This window comes from Delphinapterus leucas, chromosome 19, assembly GCF_059928025.1.
Source record: "Delphinapterus leucas isolate spDelLeu-1000000601 "Yukka" chromosome 19, BTC_Dleu_Yukka2, whole genome shotgun sequence".
Lineage (NCBI taxonomy): Eukaryota > Metazoa > Chordata > Mammalia > Artiodactyla > Monodontidae > Delphinapterus > Delphinapterus leucas.
Genome location: NC_143147.1, coordinates 24,550,767 through 24,571,423, shown reverse-complemented (window position 1 = coordinate 24,571,423; position 20,657 = coordinate 24,550,767). Strand labels below are relative to the sequence as shown.

At 49.6% G+C, this 20,657-nt stretch overlaps 1 protein-coding gene across 3 annotated transcripts; it reads left to right on the top strand.

The window, feature by feature from the left end:
• The first annotated feature begins 2,002 nt into the window (after positions 1-2,002).
• On the top strand, positions 2,003-11,700 carry COPRS (coordinator of PRMT5 and differentiation stimulator). 3 transcript variants are annotated; one of them, XM_089900782.1, is made up of 5 exons: positions 2,005-2,170; positions 4,302-4,368; positions 4,765-4,986; positions 5,564-5,751; positions 9,550-11,700. In XM_089900782.1, exons 1-4 carry the CDS (start codon positions 2,072-2,074, stop codon positions 5,731-5,733), a joined length of 558 nt encoding a protein of 185 aa, XP_089756908.1. In that variant the 5' UTR covers positions 2,005-2,071; the 3' UTR covers positions 5,734-5,751; positions 9,550-11,700. The 3 variants fall into 3 exon arrangements, with proteins under 3 accessions (XP_089756909.1, XP_089756908.1, XP_022451600.1); XM_089900783.1 differs by lacking the exon at positions 9,550-11,700 and having other exon boundaries at positions 2,003-2,170; positions 4,302-4,372; positions 4,769-4,986; positions 5,564-5,992; XM_022595892.3 differs by lacking the exon at positions 9,550-11,700 and having other exon boundaries at positions 2,007-2,170; positions 5,564-5,992.
• Positions 11,701-20,657: the final 8,957 nt, after the last annotated feature.

Sequence of the window (20,657 nt, the reverse complement as noted above, 5' to 3'; positions counted from 1 at the left end):
GGTGATTCCTTAAAGCAGCAGTCCCCAGCCTCTTTGGCACCAGGGACTGGTTTTGTGGAAGACAGTTCTTCCATGGACGGGGGCGGGAGGGTGGTTTGGGGATGATTCAAGTGCATTACATTTATTGTGCACTTTATTATTATTACATTGTAATATATAATGAAATAATTACGCAACTCACCATAATGCCGAATCAGTGGGATCCCTGAGCTTGTTTTCCTACAACTAGATGGTCCCATCAGGGGGTGATGGGAGACAGTGACACGCGAAGTGTGTGGCTTATGTGCAGTCTACTCCGTAAGATGCAGCTTGTCATTTGCCACTCACTGATGGGGTTTTGATATGAGCCTGCAAGCAACTGATTTATTACGGTCTCTGTGCAGTCAAACCTCTCTGCTAATGATAATCGTATTTGCAGCCGCTGCCCAGCGCTAGCATCACCACCTCCGCTCCACCTCAGATCATCAGGCATTGGATTCTCCTAAGGAGCGCACAACCTAGATCCCTCGCATGCGCAGTTCACAGTAGGTTCCTATGAGGATCTAATGCCACTGCTGCTCTGACAGGAGGTGGAGCTTAGGTGGTAATGCGAGCGATGGGGAGCGGCTGTAAACACAGGTGAAGCTTCGCTCACTGGCCCGCTGCTCACCTCCTGCTATGTGGCCCGGTTCCTAACAGGCCACGGACTGATAACTGGTCTGTGGCCCGGGGGTTGGGGACCTCTGCCTTAAAGCAAGGCTATGAAGGTGGGTCACCCTTGGGTCATCACACCCTGTACCCGGTTCTAACCACTGCAGGTAATGAAAATGCATGTAGCCAGTTGACCCAGAGCTGCCCTGTTAGTGGCTTCCAGCCACGTGTGGGAACTTAAATGTATTGAAATTAGATAATTCAGTTTCTTGTTTACAACCAGCTGCATGGTTACCATACTGAACATCACAGATAACAGAATTTTTATTTCCACAACAAATAAGTTTCTATTGGACACTTGACCTAGGTCCAGTTAGATTTGGGGAAACTATAACTCATGGGTCAGAACAGAACATACATTGATTGGTCACATTCTCTTCCTTGTAGGGAAGTCTACATAGAGAAAAAAATGTATGAACTGTTAGGCTAAATTTTTTCAAATGTGTATGTATAAACACACTCTTTGAGGGAGATGAACGGATAGGCTAATGTCTCAGATTGTCATAAGGTGGCCTGGTGAGCAAGGACTCCCAGCTTCCTGCTTTTCTGCTATTTAAAGGTTAACATTATCACACCTTGAGCAGATTTGTTATTGGGGTTCAGACAGTGCCGGGAAGGGCAGGGAAAGCTGTCTTTAGAGTTTGGTTTATCCCCAGCCCAGGCACTGCCTAACCTCTGCTGGTATCGGCGCCCAGGTGAGACTGTACCGGCCCAGCACAGAATGTTTAGGGTTACTATGACCAATTGTCATAGCCCATAGGGTGTCTGGAACGTTGGAAGAGTTTGTTTTGATCATCCAACCTGGTTACTAATGGGTTAACTTTAAGAACTGACATTAACTCAAGGTGGGGAATCCTGGGCTCCTGAGTTGTCTCATCCATTTGCGGGTGAGTTATAGTCTTAATTCCAGACCGAGTTCTAGAGAAACCTGTTTAAAGAGTGAAATGGGGTTAGAGCTACAGTTGCATGAAAAGTTTTGAGAGCTGAGTTTTATACACTATCAGGTAGACGCGGGTAATCAACTATTCTAACAGTTTATGAAGCGGAAGCATGCGCAGTGTGGTGGCGTAGGGATAACACTTGGCATTCCAGACCCAGCTAGTCGTCTAGCCCTAGGATCTGCATCGTCAGGAGCTACAAAAATCAGATTCCGGGACCGGTAGGTAGGGAGGGGGACTTTCGCAGTCGGGCGCGCTCCGCCCCGTGCTCCGTCCCGCCCCTTGCCCCGGCCCCGGCTTCCTCGTGACCCCCGCGCCCCGCCCCCCGGCCGGGAGCACCCCCGGCTGATTGGCCCTCCGCGGCGTATCCTCCGGCTGGCAGCCAGGCCGGCGTGTCACGTGGCCGAGCGGCGTCCGGGGCGCCGAGCTGCGGGCCGTTGGGCATGGACTCTCAGATCGCCGGGGCCCCGGCGCTGGGGGCGGCGGAGCCGCCGCCGGGTCTGCCGGTGCTGAGCACGCGGGAGGCGCCCCCCCGCCTGGGGGTGAGCGCGGCGCGGGGCCTGGGCGCGGCTACCACCTGCGGCCCGGGGCGGGAAGTTGCGGGGTTCGCGGGGCGGGCTGGGCGGGGGCCGCGGGGAGCCGGGGAAGCGCCTCGGACCCGCCTTCTGCAGCCCCGACGTTTGGGCGCGCGCCCGAGCTGGAAACGGTCGGGCTGTGGGGCGCGGCACCCCGAGGACGTGGGTGGGTGCGCCGGGCCGGGAGGGCTGGCTGTCGGCCGCAGGGCGCCTGTGCGTCCTTGCTAAATGGGAGGTGATGCTGCTGACCCAGAGCTGGAGCCGCTAGTGGGGGGCCTGGGCTGGGGCCAGGTGAGGGCAGCGAGGAGAGCGACTTTCCCTGAAGGGTGCGTGTCCCTTGGTGGGGATGCTCAGCCAAGCCTGCGCACCAGATGATGTCTCATGCGCTCTCGCCTTTTCTCTTCGCTGAAACCAAAAGGCCGCGTTTGACGCAGGGTTTCCAGAAACTTGTTTTCATTTGCGCGCCAGACAGCTCCTGGCTTTTCAGAGACCGTTATTACAGTCATCTGCCCTTGTTTACAGTCCGCAATCCGTGTTAGAGGGTGAGCTCCTTGAGGATAGGAACCCTCCGTTTACTGCTGTAAACCCGGCGCCTAGCATAGTGCCTGGCACCGTAGACGCACATATTAATTGGATGGAGGAATGGAATGCTTGTCTAAGCATCAAAGATATCATATCTTAACCATAATATGAAAAATGTAGTGATAAGCTTATAAGGAAAATTACTTTGGGGTGCGGGTAGGATAAAACTAATTTTGTCAGAGCAGAGCAGGAAGGTTTGTGTACTTTCTCTCCAAGATGAGACAATGGTGGTCCTGGCAAAGGTGTGGAGATGAGGAAATGCGGGGCAAATGGCTGGGAGCTTGGGTCCCGGAGCTGGGAGAGAGAACTATGCTGCACAGGTTGATGGAGCGTGAGGGGGAGGTGTGGAGATGCCACGGCGAATTTTGCGCTCCAGCAGTGGAGGCCTGTTGAGTTTTTCATCAGAGGAGTCATTAAGCGTGTAAGGCTGCGCAAGATGGGTGAGTGGGAAGTCAGTTAGGGAGCTCTTGCGGTGGAAGAGATGAGAGGTCCCACTACTGGTCAGCAGGAGTGACCAGGAGTTGTCGCTGACTACAGGAGATGGAATTGACTCATTAAATCCAGGTAGGACTAGATCATGAACTAATTGGGGCAGGTGCCAAACGCAGTTTAGACGTAGGGGCAAAGAAGGTGGATTTCAATTCAACAGATGTTATACTCCTGCTGTATTTTCATAAATATTATCTCATTATAAACCTCCTGCAAGGTCAGAACAGTCATCCCCAATCTCCAGAGAAGGAAACCCAGGTGTGGTGGCTGAAGTGATGTGTCCAGGGCACACACTGAATGAATGGGATTGAAATCAGGTCTTCTCATGCAGGCTGTGAACATTTCTCATCCCACTTAGAAAGAGGTCTTAACGGGTGATCGGATTTCAGGAACTTTTGGGTGATGGGAGCAGAGAAGCACATGGGTGGCTATGGGAGAAGACGACTTCCCTTCAACAACTAAAGCTCTGTTGTCCCCATGTGTCAGTCAGGAGACAGAGAATTTGATAAAGGAGCTGTTAACTCGACAGAAAGTTAAGTAACTGAAAAGCTAAAAACAGGGAGGTAGCCACTGCAGGGAAACAGCGGAACAAAGGGGTGAGTTTGGAATGACTGAAATGTACAAGCTCAGAGGAGAGGCTTTGCAGGGAGCTGAAATTCCAGCCTCTGAGGAGGGGGCACTGTCCCGGCTAGTGCTAGAGTCTCCGAGCTTGGAGGAGGGGTCCTGAGGCCCGAGACTGAGACCGCTCAAGACAGGGCTCGAGAGGAGGCTGGCTCTGCACGTGCTGGCAAACTGTGCACTGGATTCAGTGGTCACTCAAGGAAGACAGGCGATCCTGCTGGCAGGGGTGATGCTGACGGGAAGAGGAAGCAGCAAGGCCCAGTCGAACAGGGCACAGCAGAAATGTGGGTGGCAGAGTCCCTGCTCCAGCCTCACAAAGGAGGGTATGGAAGGGTGGGTGTGGGGCTGAAATACTGGCCGTACCCGAGATATCCAAGTCCTGGGTAATTGTTTCTTCTTCCCACAGGCTGCCTTTGCCCCAGCTGGCCACTCCGGTCAGGAGAGAGAGACTGAGAAGGCCGCGGATCGACTAGGCAAGTAGGCAGCAGAGCCTGGGGTGGGTGTTGGGAGAGACCAAGGAGGTCTGTATTGTGAAAGCTTGTCATCTGCCAGAGGCCCTTTGCCTCAGTGGCATTTAAACTACCTGAAAACATAAACTGTGCCTGCCTTCTCATGTGAATGAAAAGAGCTGGTAATTAACGGCCTTATTTAAGGCAAAACATCTTATTGAAAGTAAATGATCAACCCTACTTCTAAAACTGGAAACAGAACAACAGTTTTTAAATAAGCACTCCGGTGGCTGAGGAACTCTACACACTTGTTTCTGCTGCCCTCTTAGTAAGTCTGCCAAAAATCTCCCGGGTGCACGACTAGGCCCTCTCTGGTCTGCCAGTTATTTTAAGACCTCCTTCCTTTTGTCAATTTCTTAGCCAGTGGAGCACAGAGCATCCCTCATGATAGTCCTGCCCACGGTGAGGGCACCCATTGTGAAGAGGAAGGCTTTGCTGTGGATGACGGGGATTCCGATGGGGAACCGAACCCCTGGGAGCTGTCAGAAGGGGTGTCCGGCTGTCCACCCAGGGAACAGGCTGCTGATCTTTTTAACGAGGACTGGGACTTGGAGTTGAAAGAAGATCAAGGGAATCCATATGGTAGGTGTGGGGTTTTTGCGGTCCTAGGCCAGGCTTCTGAGACCCTCCTACACATGAACCCCAGAACGGTTTGGAAGAGGGACCCGCATCCATGAGCTTAGCCTGATAGCTCTCATAGGTCTGAAGTTTCTGTGACAGCTCCTCTTTCATATGGGGGGGGGGAAGTGCCAGTTTTGCATTTTATTATATAATGTATTGGTCAGTTGTAACATTGAAACAGTGTTACCATCTCCAAATATCTTTGTGTGAATCGAGCGGCTGTAGACAGAAGTGCTCTGTTCACCAGTTGCTTCCTCTGCGCTGCTAGGAACCGGTGTCTGAGAAGCAGGACTGTGGGTGGCGTCAGAATGAAGGTGCTTGGGATTCTCCACCAAAGGAGGAGTGTGTGTGTGTGTGTGTGTGTGTGTGTGTCTGTGTGTGTCTGTGTGTGTGTCTGTGTGTGTCTGTGTGTGTCTGTGTGTGCGCATGCGTGCATGTGTTTAAGCGAAGGCAGTGCAAGTGTCTGTCCCGTAGACATTTTTGGCTCTCTTTTCACTCTCCCTCCTTCCTTTAATCTGTCTTTTAAAACTGCCTGCAGATGCCGACGACATCCAGGGCTGCCTTTCTCAAGAGGTCAGACCCTGGGTGTGCTGTGCCCCGCAAGGAGACATGATCTATGACCCCAGTTGGCACCATCCACCTCCACTGATACCCCATTATTCCAAGATGGTCTTTGAAACGGGACAGTTTGATGATGCCGAAGACTGAGGGCATAGCTTTTGCCTGGTGAGTGGGTGGGCCCTCCAGGTCAACGTCTCCTTTCTTTGAGGTGAGATGTCGTATCTGAGGAAACATTCCCAGTGAATCCCGAGTCGGGCACACAGACTGGTGTTAAATAAGGTCCTCTGTCCCCCAGTTCTGTTGTTGTTGTTGTTTTTAATGAGCTCCTCCTTGGAATGTGTGAGTGTTTATGTCTGTGTCGGGAAGGAATGGTGTTCTTTATAAATAAAAGTAGAAAAAAAACCCAGCCTGCTTTTGCCTACTTTTTCCCCCCCCTTTTTCTTTAGAGACTTCTGAGCAAAGCCTCACTCCTTCATTTAAAGCCCCTCACTTACATTTTCAGGACTGATGTTGTCTGAGATGAAACTACTCTGTGAGAGAAAGCAATACTTCAGTTTTTGCCTCTGTAGATCTGGCCCTGTTGACCGGAGATTGGAACCCAAGAGACACTGTGACTTTGCGGCTGACTGCTATTCCTGGTGATGGAAAATTGACCATTTACTTAGTTAACAAGGACTTTCTGTAGGCTGGAAAATGAAATGGCAAATTAATTAAACCAGCAGTTGTACAGCCCTCAATTGGCATGAAAGGATTTTACACTCTACTTTCCTTTTAATCCTTACAATTACTTACATGTCACTTAAATTTTTTTTTTAACCTCATTTGGGAGATGAGGAAAATAAGGCTGAAAAATGTTTTGACCTCACCCAGATCACACAGCCAGGAAACAGCAGAAATGTGACCTGAACCCTCACATGACTCTGAAGTCTGTTCCCATGGTTGCCCGTGTGTGTGTGTGTGTGTGTGTGTGTGTGTGTGTGTGTGAGCCTGGATGTGGGACCTGGGGGCCACACCTCGGCAGGTCTGTGACACACCAGACCATGTCACCGTTGCCTCTTGGGCAGGTTGGGGATTGCTTCTTACCTCCCTGCCTCCGTATTGAAGCTGAATCAAGAAAAAGTTTCAGACCTGAAATCCACGGCAGTTGGATGAACAACTAACCATTTAAGCTATTTTTCAGAGACCCCATAAAATGTGTGAATAAGGCAGCACCTTATGAGGGAGGGCAGTAGCTTTGGCTGTGAGGAACCCTCATGGCCAAGGTTGTCCTAGGGAGAAAAAATGGTCCCTTCCGCTGTCCTTCCTGGAGCGACGGTCGTAGACCACATCCCCACACCACTCTTGCTTTACTCCTCCCGGTGCCATGGCTTATTAGACCGCGAGTGTGTCGGACGCGAAAAGGGGAACTTGAGAAACTGAGCTAAGAAACACTGAGGGCTTGAGGAGCGTGGCAGGGCTGCCAAATAGAAAGGTGGTGTTATGGACAGGCTACGTGGGCCCACGTGCAATTATGAGGCAGCTGAAACCGAGTAAAAGAAGTCACGAGGTGGGGAGATTACACCTATGTCAGAGGGAGGGACGGAAGAAAGAGTAAGGAAAGTACACGTGCACGAGTATCTGAGCAAGGAAAATTTACAAGCTGCCGCTGCTGGGATCCATGGAATGGTTGTGAATTTAGACTCTCCTGCTTTTCAAAAGTTACTCTTTGCAGTTCCTCCCGGTTCTTTCCAGCGGTATTCTCTTAGAGTTAAAGACATCAGAATGGCTTTCACAGCCAAAAGTTGTGTGTGTCAGGAGAACAAGAGAAGTGGGGAGGGGCTAGTCAATTGTTCTGATTTAGGTATCTTTCTGGTGCCCCTCCTAGGATGGATCAAACAGAGGAGGATGGAGATGGGTAACTCCCCAGGCTGTGAACACTGGTTCACAGCCTGGGGAGTTAAGTGGGGTGAAGGGGCGGTGAAGTGCAAGTAAGAAAAAGAAAGTAGAGATGTGGAAAAATACTAATGATATAATAAGTGAAAATATAGACTATAAAACCACTCTGATAATATTGGAAACATGAAAAAATGGCATATGTAAGTGATAAGGATTAATATGGACAAATGGAAAGAATTTGATGAGATGGTGGAGGTGTTGGCAGTTTGCTTGTATATTTTTGTTATTTTAATATAGATTTTGCAATGAGGTATTTAAAGACAAGCTGTTATCCTAAAACAGAGTTGCCTCCTCTGCCTAGTCTTCCCCATTCTCTCTGACAAATATCCCAACACCTGCCTCCCTCTGCTGCAATCACCGGCTTACGGGTCCACCTCCCTCCTCAGGGTGAGTGCTCCTTGAAGGCTGGACCACATCTTACTCCTCAGCACCCCGGTTTCATTGGACCCTGGACTGAAAACATTCAGTCTTCTTCATCCATGGTGCAGTGTTTAGGGTTCACTGACAACATCCCAAGCTGGTGATGAAAGAACAAGGTAGGGACTTCCCTGGAGGTCCAGTGGTTATGACTCCGTGCTTCCATTGCAGGGGGCACAGTTTTGATCCCTGGTTGGGGAACTAAGATCCCGCGTGCCGCACGGCATGGCCAAAAAATAAAAGAATTACCTCAGAAGGAGCCCGTTCATTGCTGGCTAGTGCTACTTGTTGGAAAAGTCTCTCTTGTATGGAGTTGGGGTCTACCCATTTGGTGGTCGTGGTCTGCTCTGTGGTCCTGACACTTTCCAATGTAGGAAATGAGCACTCTTATCCTCTCTCTGGCTTTTCCTTTTCTAGGCCGTTGTAAACATGTGTCTGGAATCAGGGGGCGGGGGGAGGGGGAAGGAGGGGGAAGGGGAAGGGAGAGGGGACTGTTTGGGGGATTTTTGAGGTTTTGGCAGGCGTCGCAGCGTCGAGAGAGGTTGAACTTGTTCAGCGAGGGCTTGTGGAATAGAAGAGGGCCAAAGGACAGCGCCCTGGGGAGAGTTAGCGATTACAGGGTAAACGGAAGAATCGGATCCCAAGGGCAGGCTGTGGCAGAGAAGGAGGAAAACCAGGTAAGTGTAGGCACCACTCAAGCCAAATCTAAGGAGAAGAGAGTTTTAAGGAAGAGGGAGTGGCTATCTCTTCTAGAGAGAGGCAAAGTAAGATGCAGGCTGAAAAGGTATTTTGGGATGTGGGAATCAGAAAGTGCTCAGAGAATGTATTGACTTGGGGCAGGTGCAGGGATGCGGACAGGGCGTTGCAGGCTAACACATTTTGGGGGATGCACCTGAGCCTTTGGTGCTAGTGTTTCTCTTGGCTGGGGGGCAATGGTGACTTCCGGCCAGCTTCTCTCAGAATGCACAAGCCAGGCTGGAAGAGGCAGCCATGGGACAGAAAAGGAGGGACCAGGGAAAGGGACAGAAGTGGGCAGAGGCTGCTGGAGAAATAGAGGCACAAAGGGACTGTTCGGAGGGGCAGAAGAGAAACTCTTATTCTGGCGTTTCTTTCAGACAATATCATTTACCAGGAAAGAAACCACAGCCGACCACTTTAAAAATCTTGGGTGATGGAAAAGAGAGGAAAAGCGTGTTTACCGTGTGGCTGGATGACATTTCAGATACACCCTCATTTCTCTCCTGCCCTCTCTCCATGCAAGCAGGCTCATTGCCTTAGTGGAGGCATGTGACAGAGTCGAAAACAGCCAAGAAATTTTTTTAGTTTTGGTTTTACAAAAAGGGATTTTTAATTAAAAAAAAATTTTTTTTTTGGTAAGGAGGCAAGGGAGTTTGGGGCCAACAGACTATGAATCTTGTAGACATTTGGGAAGAAAGAATTTTCCCCAGGCCAAAAAAAAAAAAAAAAATCCCTGGGCTATGAGAAGGAAGATGGAGAGAAGAGAGAGAGAGATCTGGAGACGCTAAGAGCAGATGGAATGATGAGCTCTGCTTCTTGGTGTGTCACTGGGGAGTTAGGTCCCCAGAGACTGATAGATGTTGGTTCTTCTAGGCGTTCAGGACCATCTGGCAAAAGGTGCCCAGGCCTTGATCATGCAGAGAACCTGATGGACCCAGAGGGGCCGTGGGACAAGGAGGACCCGTGAAGATGGATATTGGATGACGTCATGCACTGCTTGAGGAAGTGAGAACCCCAGAAGGCCCAGATGGAAGCTCGGGGTCGGAAATTGGGATGGTCAGAGAGACGACAGTTTTGCTTCTTGAACCCCCAAGATGCAGGAGATGCAGAGTTAACAGAAGCCTAGATGAGAACGACTTACTGCTGGGGGCAGGGGACCAGGCCCTCAGGTAGGTAGAGAATGGCGTATTGAAAGTATCATCATGGGTTGATTCATATCAGAGTGCTGATAATTTTTTCTTCGTTTTTATTTTCTATCTGGATGAAAAACTTGCCATTTTTGTGCTGTGGCAGAACAAACAGAATTGTGCCATTCACAGTTTGTATAAGTGGTTTTGTGTATTATTATTTTTTTAAGTTACAAATGCATTGGAAGTTTCCTGGGTACTCTTTTTTTAAAATTTTATTTATTTTTATTTTTGGCTGCGTTGGGTCTTTGTTGCTGCGCACGGGCTTTAGCTGCGGCGAGCGGGGGCTACTCTTCGTTGCGGTGCGCAGGCTTCTCATTGCGGTGGCTTCTCTTGTTGTGGAGCACGGGCTCTAGGTGCGTAGACTTCAGTAGTTGTGGCACGCGGGCTCAGTAGCTGTGGCGCACGGGCTTACTTGCTCCCCGGCATGGGGGACCTTCCTGGACCAGGGCTTGAACCCGTGTCCCCAGCATTGGCAGGCAGATTCTTAACAACTGCGCCACCAGGGATTCCCAGTTTTGTGTATTTTTGATGGCTCTGGCGTGTTTCTGTCTGTTATAGCTTTCTTCCCTTTGGGAAGGTCTGGGGGAATGTACCCTTTCACCCCACCCCTACATTAGTTTGGTGCTGTTTATAGTGGGGACAGTTTGGTCATCCTGAGACCCCAGGGCGGGGATGGTAGATGGTGCTTCCCCTAGCTTTCTCTCAGATGCCTGGGTGGCTGGGTGGGTTGACTGTGAAGGCTGCAGGGATCATTGTCTTTATATAAAGAAGCAGCTGGCTGGACTCTGCAAGGCTCCAGTGCCCTGAGGAAATCTGAGACTGTCTTCCAGGGAGACGGAAGTACACTCACTGGCTAAGTACATATCTTGGCGCTGCACTGCCCTTGGTTTTCCGGAGTTTGCATTCTTGGGCCCAGCTTTTCACAGGATGGTTGGAATATGGAGAAAGAGGAAAAAACACAAAAAACAACTCAATACTCTGGCTGTAGCCCATCTGGATTCTGCCTCCCAGTTCTCCCAGAGCAGATTCCCCGCCCAAATAGCAGAACGCTGGATCTGGAGCATTCTGTGTGAGCGTGCACACGTGTGTGTGAGTGTGGCAGGCCCAGGAGAAGTTGGAGGGTGTAACAGGAGGGCAAGCAGCACGGCTGGCTCCCACTTTGTTGACTTAGCGAGTCTGGCTGCAAAGCCAAGGCCTTTGGAAAGAACGGCCTCCCAGCTTCCGGCAGTTTCTGTTGTGCTGGTTCCAGGACTGAGCTAGATCCTGCAGGTGCTGATGGGCAGGAGGAGAGCTCAGTTGGGTTCCAGGGCACCAAGGTTTGGAGAGTTCCACCAGGATTTGTGCTTGCTGCGGGCCTGGGGGAATAAAACACAGCCACAGGGCTTCCCTGGTGGCGCAGTGGTTGAGGGTCCGCCTGCCGATGCAGGGGACGCAGGTTCGTGCCCTGGTCCGGGAAGATCCCACATGCCGCGGAGCGGCTGGGCCCCTGAGCCATGGCCGCTGAGCCTGCGCGTCCGGAGCCTGTGCTCTGCAACGGGAGAGGCCACGGCAGTGAGAGGCCCGCGTACCGCAAAAAAAACAAAACAAAACACAACAAAAACAAACAGCCACAGTTTCAGAAGGAGATATTTCTCTCCATCTTACAGGATTCTCTGGTCCTCCCCTTTGAGTCAGAGAGAGAAATTTCCCCAGGAGGCACGCTCCCACTTTCTGACCATTGCAAGGTACAGTTTGGCTTTCTTTTTTTCCTTTTTCTTCCCCCCCACCCCGTTTTCTGGTGAGGTGATTTTGATTTCAAAAGCCATTTCCTCTGACAGCTTCTCATTAGCTGTTGAACAAATGTGGCAGATATAAGTCAGAGCCATGTGTTTGGCAACTCAAGGCAGGCGCCTGAATTTCTCCTGGCTGCCGCCTGTAGCGTTATTCCATTCGTCCAGCAGGTGGCAGTAAAGACCCATCGCCGCTCTGTCTCCAGCGTGACCCATGGGGAGGGAAGAGTGAGGGGCCCTGGAGGAGATGCTGAGCTTGCTCAGGGCCACCTTTCTGTCAGTGGGCTTCCTACTGGTTGGCAAACTCACCTGTGAATTCATGGCAGGATTTACTCCTGATTTTATAGATGGGTTTTCTCAGAAAGTTACGTGAAATTTAGGGTAAGAGTCATCATTATCCCCCTCTCCCCTCCCCCAGCACCTACCCCAGAGTCTGGCATATAGTAAGTGCTTAATATATGCTTGCTGTGTAGATTTGATCTTTAGTTATCAGTTTATTTCTGAACACCTGCTATATACTATGTACTCAGGATGGACCTGGTTCCTGCTTTCAGGGAGCTCAGAGTCTAGGGGGAAGTTGATGGCACATAAATGGACCCTTATGTTAGCAAAGGAGACTACAAAAGCCCAGGGTATGGTGGGAACCCAGAAGAAGGGACCCCTCAAAGCAGACAGCCTAGAAGCTGAGTCCTGGAGGACTTGGCCAGGCAGTGGGATGGGGGATCGCCCAGGCAGAGGGAGCTGTGTGTGCAAAGGCCCCCAGGTGTGAGAGGTCTTGTGTTTTTGGGGACATGGTGAGGGATGGTCAGGTAAGCAAGAGTCCTTGGAAGCTATGCCAAGGGGCTTTCAGGGTTCTTAGCAGGAACGTGTCCTGGGCAGATTTTCACTTTTGGAAGAACTTTCCAGTTCCTGGTGGAGACTGGTGGGAGGAGGCTGAGACTCAAGCCAGGGAGGTCAGTCTGGGGGCTGTAATCTAGTAAGAGAGGATGGGGACCTAAACTAGAGTGACAGCTACGGAGATGGAGGGGAACGAACAGATTGGGACTATTTATAGAAGTGGGGACAGATTGGCTGTAAGGGTAGAACAAGAGACAGGAAAGAGTCTGGGATGAGCTTGAGGTCTGTCCTGGCTTGGGCAACCAGGTGGATGAAACAGTCTCTTACGAGTGAATGATCTTTAGATTCATAAGACCTTTCACAGCCAGTATTTTAAGAGGAAGGTGCTCCCTGTTCCAGACGTTCAGCTTTGCTCTCAGGGTTTGGAGGACTCCCCGGGGCTGTGTAGCCCTCCACTTTGAACTTCACCTGTGAAGCTCACACGTCCAGGGCACCCTCTGTCTTTCCTATGCTCGGAGAGCAGAGTCTCAGGGGATGGAACCTTCTCGCACATGGTGTGTGGGGTGGACACTCTGATTGCCTCCCTTACACCCGTTGCCCTCCTCTTGATGATCACCCCTTTCTCGTGTCTCTCATGGACCTTGGGGAAAGCTAACCCCACCCCTGGACGTGGGGGTGGGGCATGGGGGTCAGCTCTAAGTTGACCTGTATATCTCATCTTCTGTATGAGTCTCCTAGGCCTGCTTAACAAATAACCAACTTGGTGGCTTAAGACAACAGAAACTTATCTTCTCGCAGTTCTGCAGTCCAGAAGTTCAAAATCAAGTTATCGGCAGGGCTGTGCCCCCTCCAGAGGCTCTAGGGGAGATTCTGTTCCTTTACCCCTTCAGCTTCCGGTGGCTGCCAGAATCCTTGGCTTGTAGCTGCTCAGCCCAGGCACTGCCTCGCCTTCACAAGCCTCTCCTATTCTCTTCTGTCTCTTGTAAGGATACTTGTCATCGGATTTAGGGCCTACCTGGGTTATCCAGGATGATCTCATCACAAGATCCTTAACTTAATTGCATCTACAAACACCATTTTTCCAAATAAGGTCACATTCACAGGTCCAGGGATCAGGAGGGAGACATATCTTTTGGGGGGCTGCCATTCAACCCACTACAGCCTCTGTGGTTGGCAAGACAATGAAATTGGGACCATGATGACATCATTGAGCCCCTATGGACCAACCCCGGAAGCCTGCCTGCTCCAGGACTTGCAGTTATGTAATTCAATAAATCCTCCTTATTGCTTTGACGTGACTTTCCCCCGTCTCCTGCTGCTGAATGCCTCCTGACGGATATATGTGCCCATTGGAGTCCTGCATGCAGGCAGTTGGGTGTGGGGAGGGATCACAGCAATTGGAATTCTCCTCTGCTGGGCTCTATTGTTGACACTCTGTGTGACCTTGGGCAGACCACAGGCTCCCTGACCATCGGTTTGAATGCATAAATGGGGCCCTTGTCCCTGCGAAAGGCTCTTCAAAATGGAAGCCACTGTGGTTTCTGTTGTTATGGCCTCTGCATTCCAAGAAAGACGTAATAGAACTGGAAAGGGGCCAAACAATGGAGTGATGAAGGGCTTTTTACCATCAGGGCAAGCTCCACAGTGAGAATTCTCCAGCCGGGAAAGATGGAGGCTGAGGAGGGGACAGAACTAAAGTCCTTTGTATGATAAGGCATGTCCACAAGGCGGAACAAACTTGTTCCTCAAATCCCAGAGTCCTTAGAAGTCTAGGGGGGTACTCCTGAAACTCTGAGGAGTTGTTTCAGGGCAAATGATAGGAAGCGCTCTTTTCAACGGTGGGAAGGTGGACTGGAGGCATGTGGGCGGCGCGGTGTCCTGTGCGCGGCATCGGGGAGACCTGGGTTCCACTCCTGGCCCCAGTGGTGTGATGGTGAGCAATCCTCCTTTCTCCCTGAGTCTCAGAGTGCTCGCTGGTAAATTGAGGGGCAATAAACCTGGCAATAAGCCAGGAGTGAACTTCTACAGACTCACCACTGCTCTCCCCAACCCCCAGCGTTGATTGACACCCCTGAGATCAGCTTCCTGCTTGTTACCAGTTTCTATCATGGGCTCACTGCAGAACCCCTGTGCATGCATGAGATCTTCTCTCCTCTCCCTTACTCCGAACCACGTAAGCAATTCTCTCCTACTTTCCTACATCATCTATTTCGCCCTCCTTACCACTCTCATTTCTCCCATCTGAAAACAACCCTCCCGTAATCCCACTTCTCTCTCTAGCTCCTGCCCACTTTCTCAGCCCTACTCTGCAGCAAAACACCTTGCAAGAGTTGTCTGTACTTGTCTCTTTTGCTCAATGAATCTTTACAAAATGAACACACTCATGTAACTACCATCTAGGTTTTCAAAAAAAAAGGAATATTGTCAGTACCTCAGAAGCCCTGTCCTCCTCCCCATCACTTACTCCTCTCTGCACCCCAGAATAACAGCTATCCCGACTTATAACACCAGAGATGAGTTTTATCTTTTTTTTTTGCGGTACGCGGGCCTCTCACTGTTGCGGCCTCTCTCGTTGCGGAGCACAGGCTCCGGACGCGCAGGCTCAGCGGCCATGGCTCACGGGCCCAGCCGCTCCGCGGCATGTGGGATCCTCCCGGACCGGGGCACGAACCCGCGTCCCTCACATCGGCAGGCGGACTCTCAACCACTGCGCCACCAGGGAATCCCGAGTTTTATCTTTTTTTATCTTATTGCAGTAAAATACTTAAATTTATCATCTTAAACATTTCAAAGCATACAATTCAGTGGCATTTAGTACACACACAGTGTTGTGCAACCATCACCATGACCTAGTTTGAGAACATTTTCATCACTTCAAAAGGAAACCCCACACCTATTAGCAGTCACTCCCCATCCCCCCTTCTCCTCAGCCCCTGGCAACCACGAATCTGCTTTATGTCTCTATGGACCTGCCAATTCTGGACATTTCATATAAATGGAATCACACGATATATGGCCTTTTGTGTCTGGTGTCTCTCACTTAGCAAAATGTTTTCAAGGTTCATCCATGTTGTAGCATGTGTCAGTACTTCCTTCCTTCTTTACTGAATAACATTCCATTGTATTTCTACACCACATTTCTGTATCCATTCATCAGTTGATGGACATTTGGGTTGTTTCCACCTTTTGGCGGTCGTGAATAGTGCTGCTATGAACATTCGTGTACAGATTTTTGTTTGAACACCAATTTTCTGTTTTCAAACTTTAAAATTGGCCACATGATTCATATTCTTTTTTTTTAATTAATGAATTAATTATTTTAAATTGAAGTATAGTTGACTTACAATGTTTCAGGTGTATAGCAAAGTGACCCAGTTATACGGATGTATTCTTTTTCAGATTCTTTTCCATTACAGGTTATTACAGGATACTGAATATAGTTCCCTGTGCTATACAGTAGGTCCTTGTTGTTCATCTATTTTATATTGTAGTGTGTATCTGTTAATCCCAAACTCTTACTTTGTCCCTTCCCCCACTTTTCCTCTTTGGTAACCATTTGTTTGTTTTCTATGCCTGTGAATCTATTTCTGTTTTATAAATAAGTTCATTTGTATCATTTTTTTTAGATTCCACATATAAGTGATATCATATGACATTTGTCTTTCTCTATGTGGCTTACTTCACTTAGCTGCAAATGGCATTATTTCATTCTCTTTTTATGGCTGAGTAGTATTCCGTTGTACATGTGTACCACATTTTCTTTATCCATTCATCTGTCGATGGGCATTTAGGTTGCTTCCACGTCTTGGCTATTGTAAATAGTGCTGCTATGAATATGGGGACGCATGTATCTTTTCAAATTAGAGTTTTCGTTTTTTCCAGATATATGCCCAGGAGTGGGTTTGCTGGGTCAGATTCATCTTCTTTTTCTGTCTGACTTTGTACTTTGTGGAGATTATATTCTCTAATGAGAGATTCATCCACATTCTCTCTGGTTTCCTGCTTTCCCTTCCCTTCTGTTCTTTACTTCCGGCTTCAATTACTGCATAGCAGTAGCTTGCTCATTCGCATTGCTCGATAAAATGTCATTATGTGAATATATCACTTTTATCTAATCTATTGTTGATGGGTCATGTCCAGTTCTGGGTTGTTGCAAAGAATGCTGTTATGAACGTTCTCGTTCATGTCTTGTGGTGAACACATGTAGAGATTTGCTATCAGACATATACCTAGGAATGGAATCACTGGGTCATAGATGCTGCCAAAGGGTTTTCCAAGGTTGTTGCAATTTTCACTCCCCCACAAGTGTGTGAAAGTTTTACTTGCTCCACAGCTTCACTAACACATGACATTTCCACCCGAATGTTTAATAGATATCTCAAACCCAGTAAGTCCCAAACTTAACTCTTACGTTCTCCTATAAACATGTTTCCTCTTTAGTCGATGGCAACTTTGTCCTTCCAGTTGCTCAGGCCAGAAACCTTGGAGTCACCACGGTCTTCCCTTTTTTGATACCTTACATCCAGCACATCCAAAATATGACCTCATCCTTTATCCTGCTGCCATCCTTGCTGGAGCCATCGTTTCTCACCTAGATTCCTGGAATGTCTTCCTATGTGGTGTTCCAGCTTCCATTCCACGTATGAGCACAGCAGCTGCCAGGGTGATCTTTTTAAAAAAAATTGTGGTAAAATATACATACCATAAAATTTACCATTTTAACGTGTATGGTTCGGTGGCGTTCAGTACGTTCACGTTGTTGTGCTACCATCGCCACGGGGTGATCCCTGTAGTGCATAAGGCAGCCCATTTTAATCCTCTGATGAAACTCCTTCAATGGACCCATACTCTGGAGGAAGAGTCCAAGGTCTTACAACAGCATGCCAGCCAGGCCTTGGCCAACCTGGTCTCCTGTTATTCCTGTGATTTCATCTCCTTCTACTTCTCCTTGGCTCTCTCTACCCCAGCCCCTTGGGCCTTCTCATGTTCCTGGAACAAGCCTGGCATGACTCTGCCTTAGGGCCTTTGAGTTGGCGATCACCTCTGCCTGCCCGGAATGCTCTGTCCCAGAGAGTCTATGGCTAACTCTCTTGCCTCCCTCACCGCCCCACCCCTGCCACCCCCCAGGATCTTGCTCAATCAGCTTGAGGATTTTTGCCCACTATCTCTGAATTTACATATAAGAGCTGGGACTTCCCTGGCGGTCCAGCGGTTAAGACTCTGCGCTTCCAGTGCAGGGGGCACGGGTTCAATCCCTGGTCGGGGAACTAAGATCCCGCGTGCTGTGCGGTGCAGCCAAAAAAAAAAAAAGAAGTTATTTAAAAAAAAAAAAAATATATATATATATATATATATATATATATATATATATATATAAGAGCTGGCTTGTGGTTAAAGAATTCTCACGGTAAAGGTTTTTTGTTTGTTTGTTTTCCTTCCCACCTGCTTCCAATGTTTAACATGGGCAATTTTCCTTGCTCCTCTGGGGGGAAAAGGAGTTTATTTCTTGCCCACTCTTGTACTGAAGATGGGGCCCAGCCTTATGGGAAGCTCTCCATTTAATTCTTCACCTTGACCGGGCCGGGGTTTGTCTCCTTGTTCCACACACTCTATGAGGCCTTGAAAACCAGTGCTCAAGATCACGTGGGTTTGACACAGGTCCTCAGGGAGAAAGCCAGCTTCTACATTCTCTCCGGTTTCCTGCTTTCCCTTCCTCTTTGGCCTCTGACTGTTCTTAACCCTTTATGCCAGATCAGTTGGTGCCTTTAAAGGACTGAAAATGTCTTGTCCAGCCTTTTGACTGTTTTAGCAGGAAGTAGTCTGGGGTGTCTAGTCGGCTCTGTGGCCAGAATCAGAAGTCCGTTCAACAACAGCTTTAGGGAGACAGCACCTTGTAGGAGAAAAGACTGGGGTTCAGGAATCCTTGGTCCCAGTCCTAGCCCTGCCTTCAAACTAGCTGTGATTTTAGACCAGTCACATCACACGGACCCCCGGGCCTCAGCTTCTCACCTGATAAAATAAGGGCTTAGGGGCGGGTGGCCTCAAAGATTCTGTGATTCCACGTTAACTGACAGACCATCTCTGTTTTGATGGAGCTCATGACTGAGAGGGGAGAAAGCTCCCAGTTCAGGTGGCCTTTCTGTGTGCTCTCGATGATCTGCCAGGCCCTGGGTCTGGTTTGGGAGAGGAGATGACAAATGTGGAATGCCAGTGGTAAGAAATATGAAATGAAGGGCAATTTATCAATTCCCCAGAGACTGGGGGAGGGGCATGGAGGAGGGAAGAGACTGACATCGCACACGGGAAAAGGGCCACGGATGCTGGGTGGGTAGTGGAGACAAGAGTATGGGCATGGTGAGTCTGTGGGTGAGGATCTGCCCTTGTGCTGGTAACTTGGGTCCCCAAAAGAAGGTCCTGAAGACAGAGGCTTAGGGCTTGGCAAACACCCCCCCTTCCCCTTTCCTCCTTCCCAATCAATACATTGTTTAGTCTGGAGAGTTTTTTGGACTTCTATTAAATGAAACCACACCGTATATATTATATTGTGATTTCCCTTATTTGTTTAACATTGTGTTTATGGGATTCACTCATGAAGTTATAGCATATTTATTTTTATGGCCATGTAGTATTCCCTTGTATGAATAGAGAATATATATTTTTTAATTTTTATTTTGTTTATTTATTTATTTTTGCGGTACGCGGGCTTCTCACTGTTGTGGCCTCTCCCGTTGCGGAGCACAGGCTCCGGACGCGCAGGCTCAGCGGCCACGGCTCACGGGCCCAGCCTCTCCGCGGCATGTGGGATCTTCCCGGACCGGGGCACGAACCCGCGTCCCCTGCATCGGCAGGCGGACTCTCAACCACCGCGCCACCAGGGAAGCCCTATTTTTATTTTTTAATTAAAGTATAGTTGATTTACAAAGTGTTACTTTCTGCTGTACAGCAAAGTGACTCAGTTATGCACATATATACATTCTTTTTTATGTTCTTTTCCGTTATGGTTTATCCCAGGATATTGAATATAGTTCCCTGTGCTATACAGTAGGACCTTGTTGTGTATCCATCTTATATGTAATAGTTTGCATCTACTAACCGCAAACTCCCAGTTCATCCCTCCCCCACCCACCTCCCCCTTGGCAACCACAAGTCTGTTCTTGAATAGAGAATGTATGTATATTAACCCATTCTCATGTCCACGGGTGTCTGGGCTGTTTGCAGCTTTTGTTTCTTACGAGCAGTGCTGCTATGAACATCCTGGGGGCCCATGTGGTGGAAGAGATTCTCCAGGTGCATTATGACAAGTAGAACTACCTGGTCGTAGAGTGTGTGTGTACTGGGTAATGCCAACCTAGCTTCCAAATACTTGGGTCCACTACTCCTCCCAGCAGTGTTCCTAACGCTCCGTATCCTCAGAGCTCTCCTCAGTGCTGGTCTGTCCACTCAGCTGTGTCCACATCTCAGAGGCCCCTTGGTCTCACTTGGCCTCTGGCCTGAGTCCCTCTGGTTTGGTCCCCCCTCCCCCCACCCCCAGGCTGACCTGAACTTCCTGTTTCCCAGAGAGTTGGAGCCCTGGCTCATATTGTTGGCTCAGCCTCTGGGTCCAGGCATAGGGCCCTCTGGCTCCTGGGGGTCAAGGAGGCTAGACATCACTTTCTCTTGCCAAGCCAGGTGGCCCTGGAATTTTCTACCATGGAGGAGGCGGTGTTGTCTCCCCACACCTCCCAGAACCAGGAAACCTTAAAGACAGCTTCAAGGGCTTTTCTTGAGGCCTTTGGGCAGATTAGCACCAGCCTTGTCAGCGCTGGCAGGAGGACGTGACATGTGTGCTGGCCGCAGGCCAGGCCACACGGATGTCTGTGCACAGCACCAGCTCATGCAGCCGGGGTCCTCAGGTGTGCAGTGTGTGTCAGAGGCGGCCCTGCCCAGCGGGGGAGCCCCGGGAGCCTACCTCCTCCTGTTGCATTCACCTTCCTGCCAGGTGCTTCCTTTTTGACAGTGGCTGCACCAGGGATGGTGCCCTGCATCCTGGGCTCGGAGGGTTTGGGTTTTTCCTTGTTGTGGGAAGGCATGACAGTGTCATGGTTCCCAACACAGGCCAACTTGGGTTAGAATCCCGGTTCTGGGACCTCCCTGGCGGTCCAGTGGTTAAGACTTTGTGCTTCCACTGCAGGGGGCGTGGGTTCGA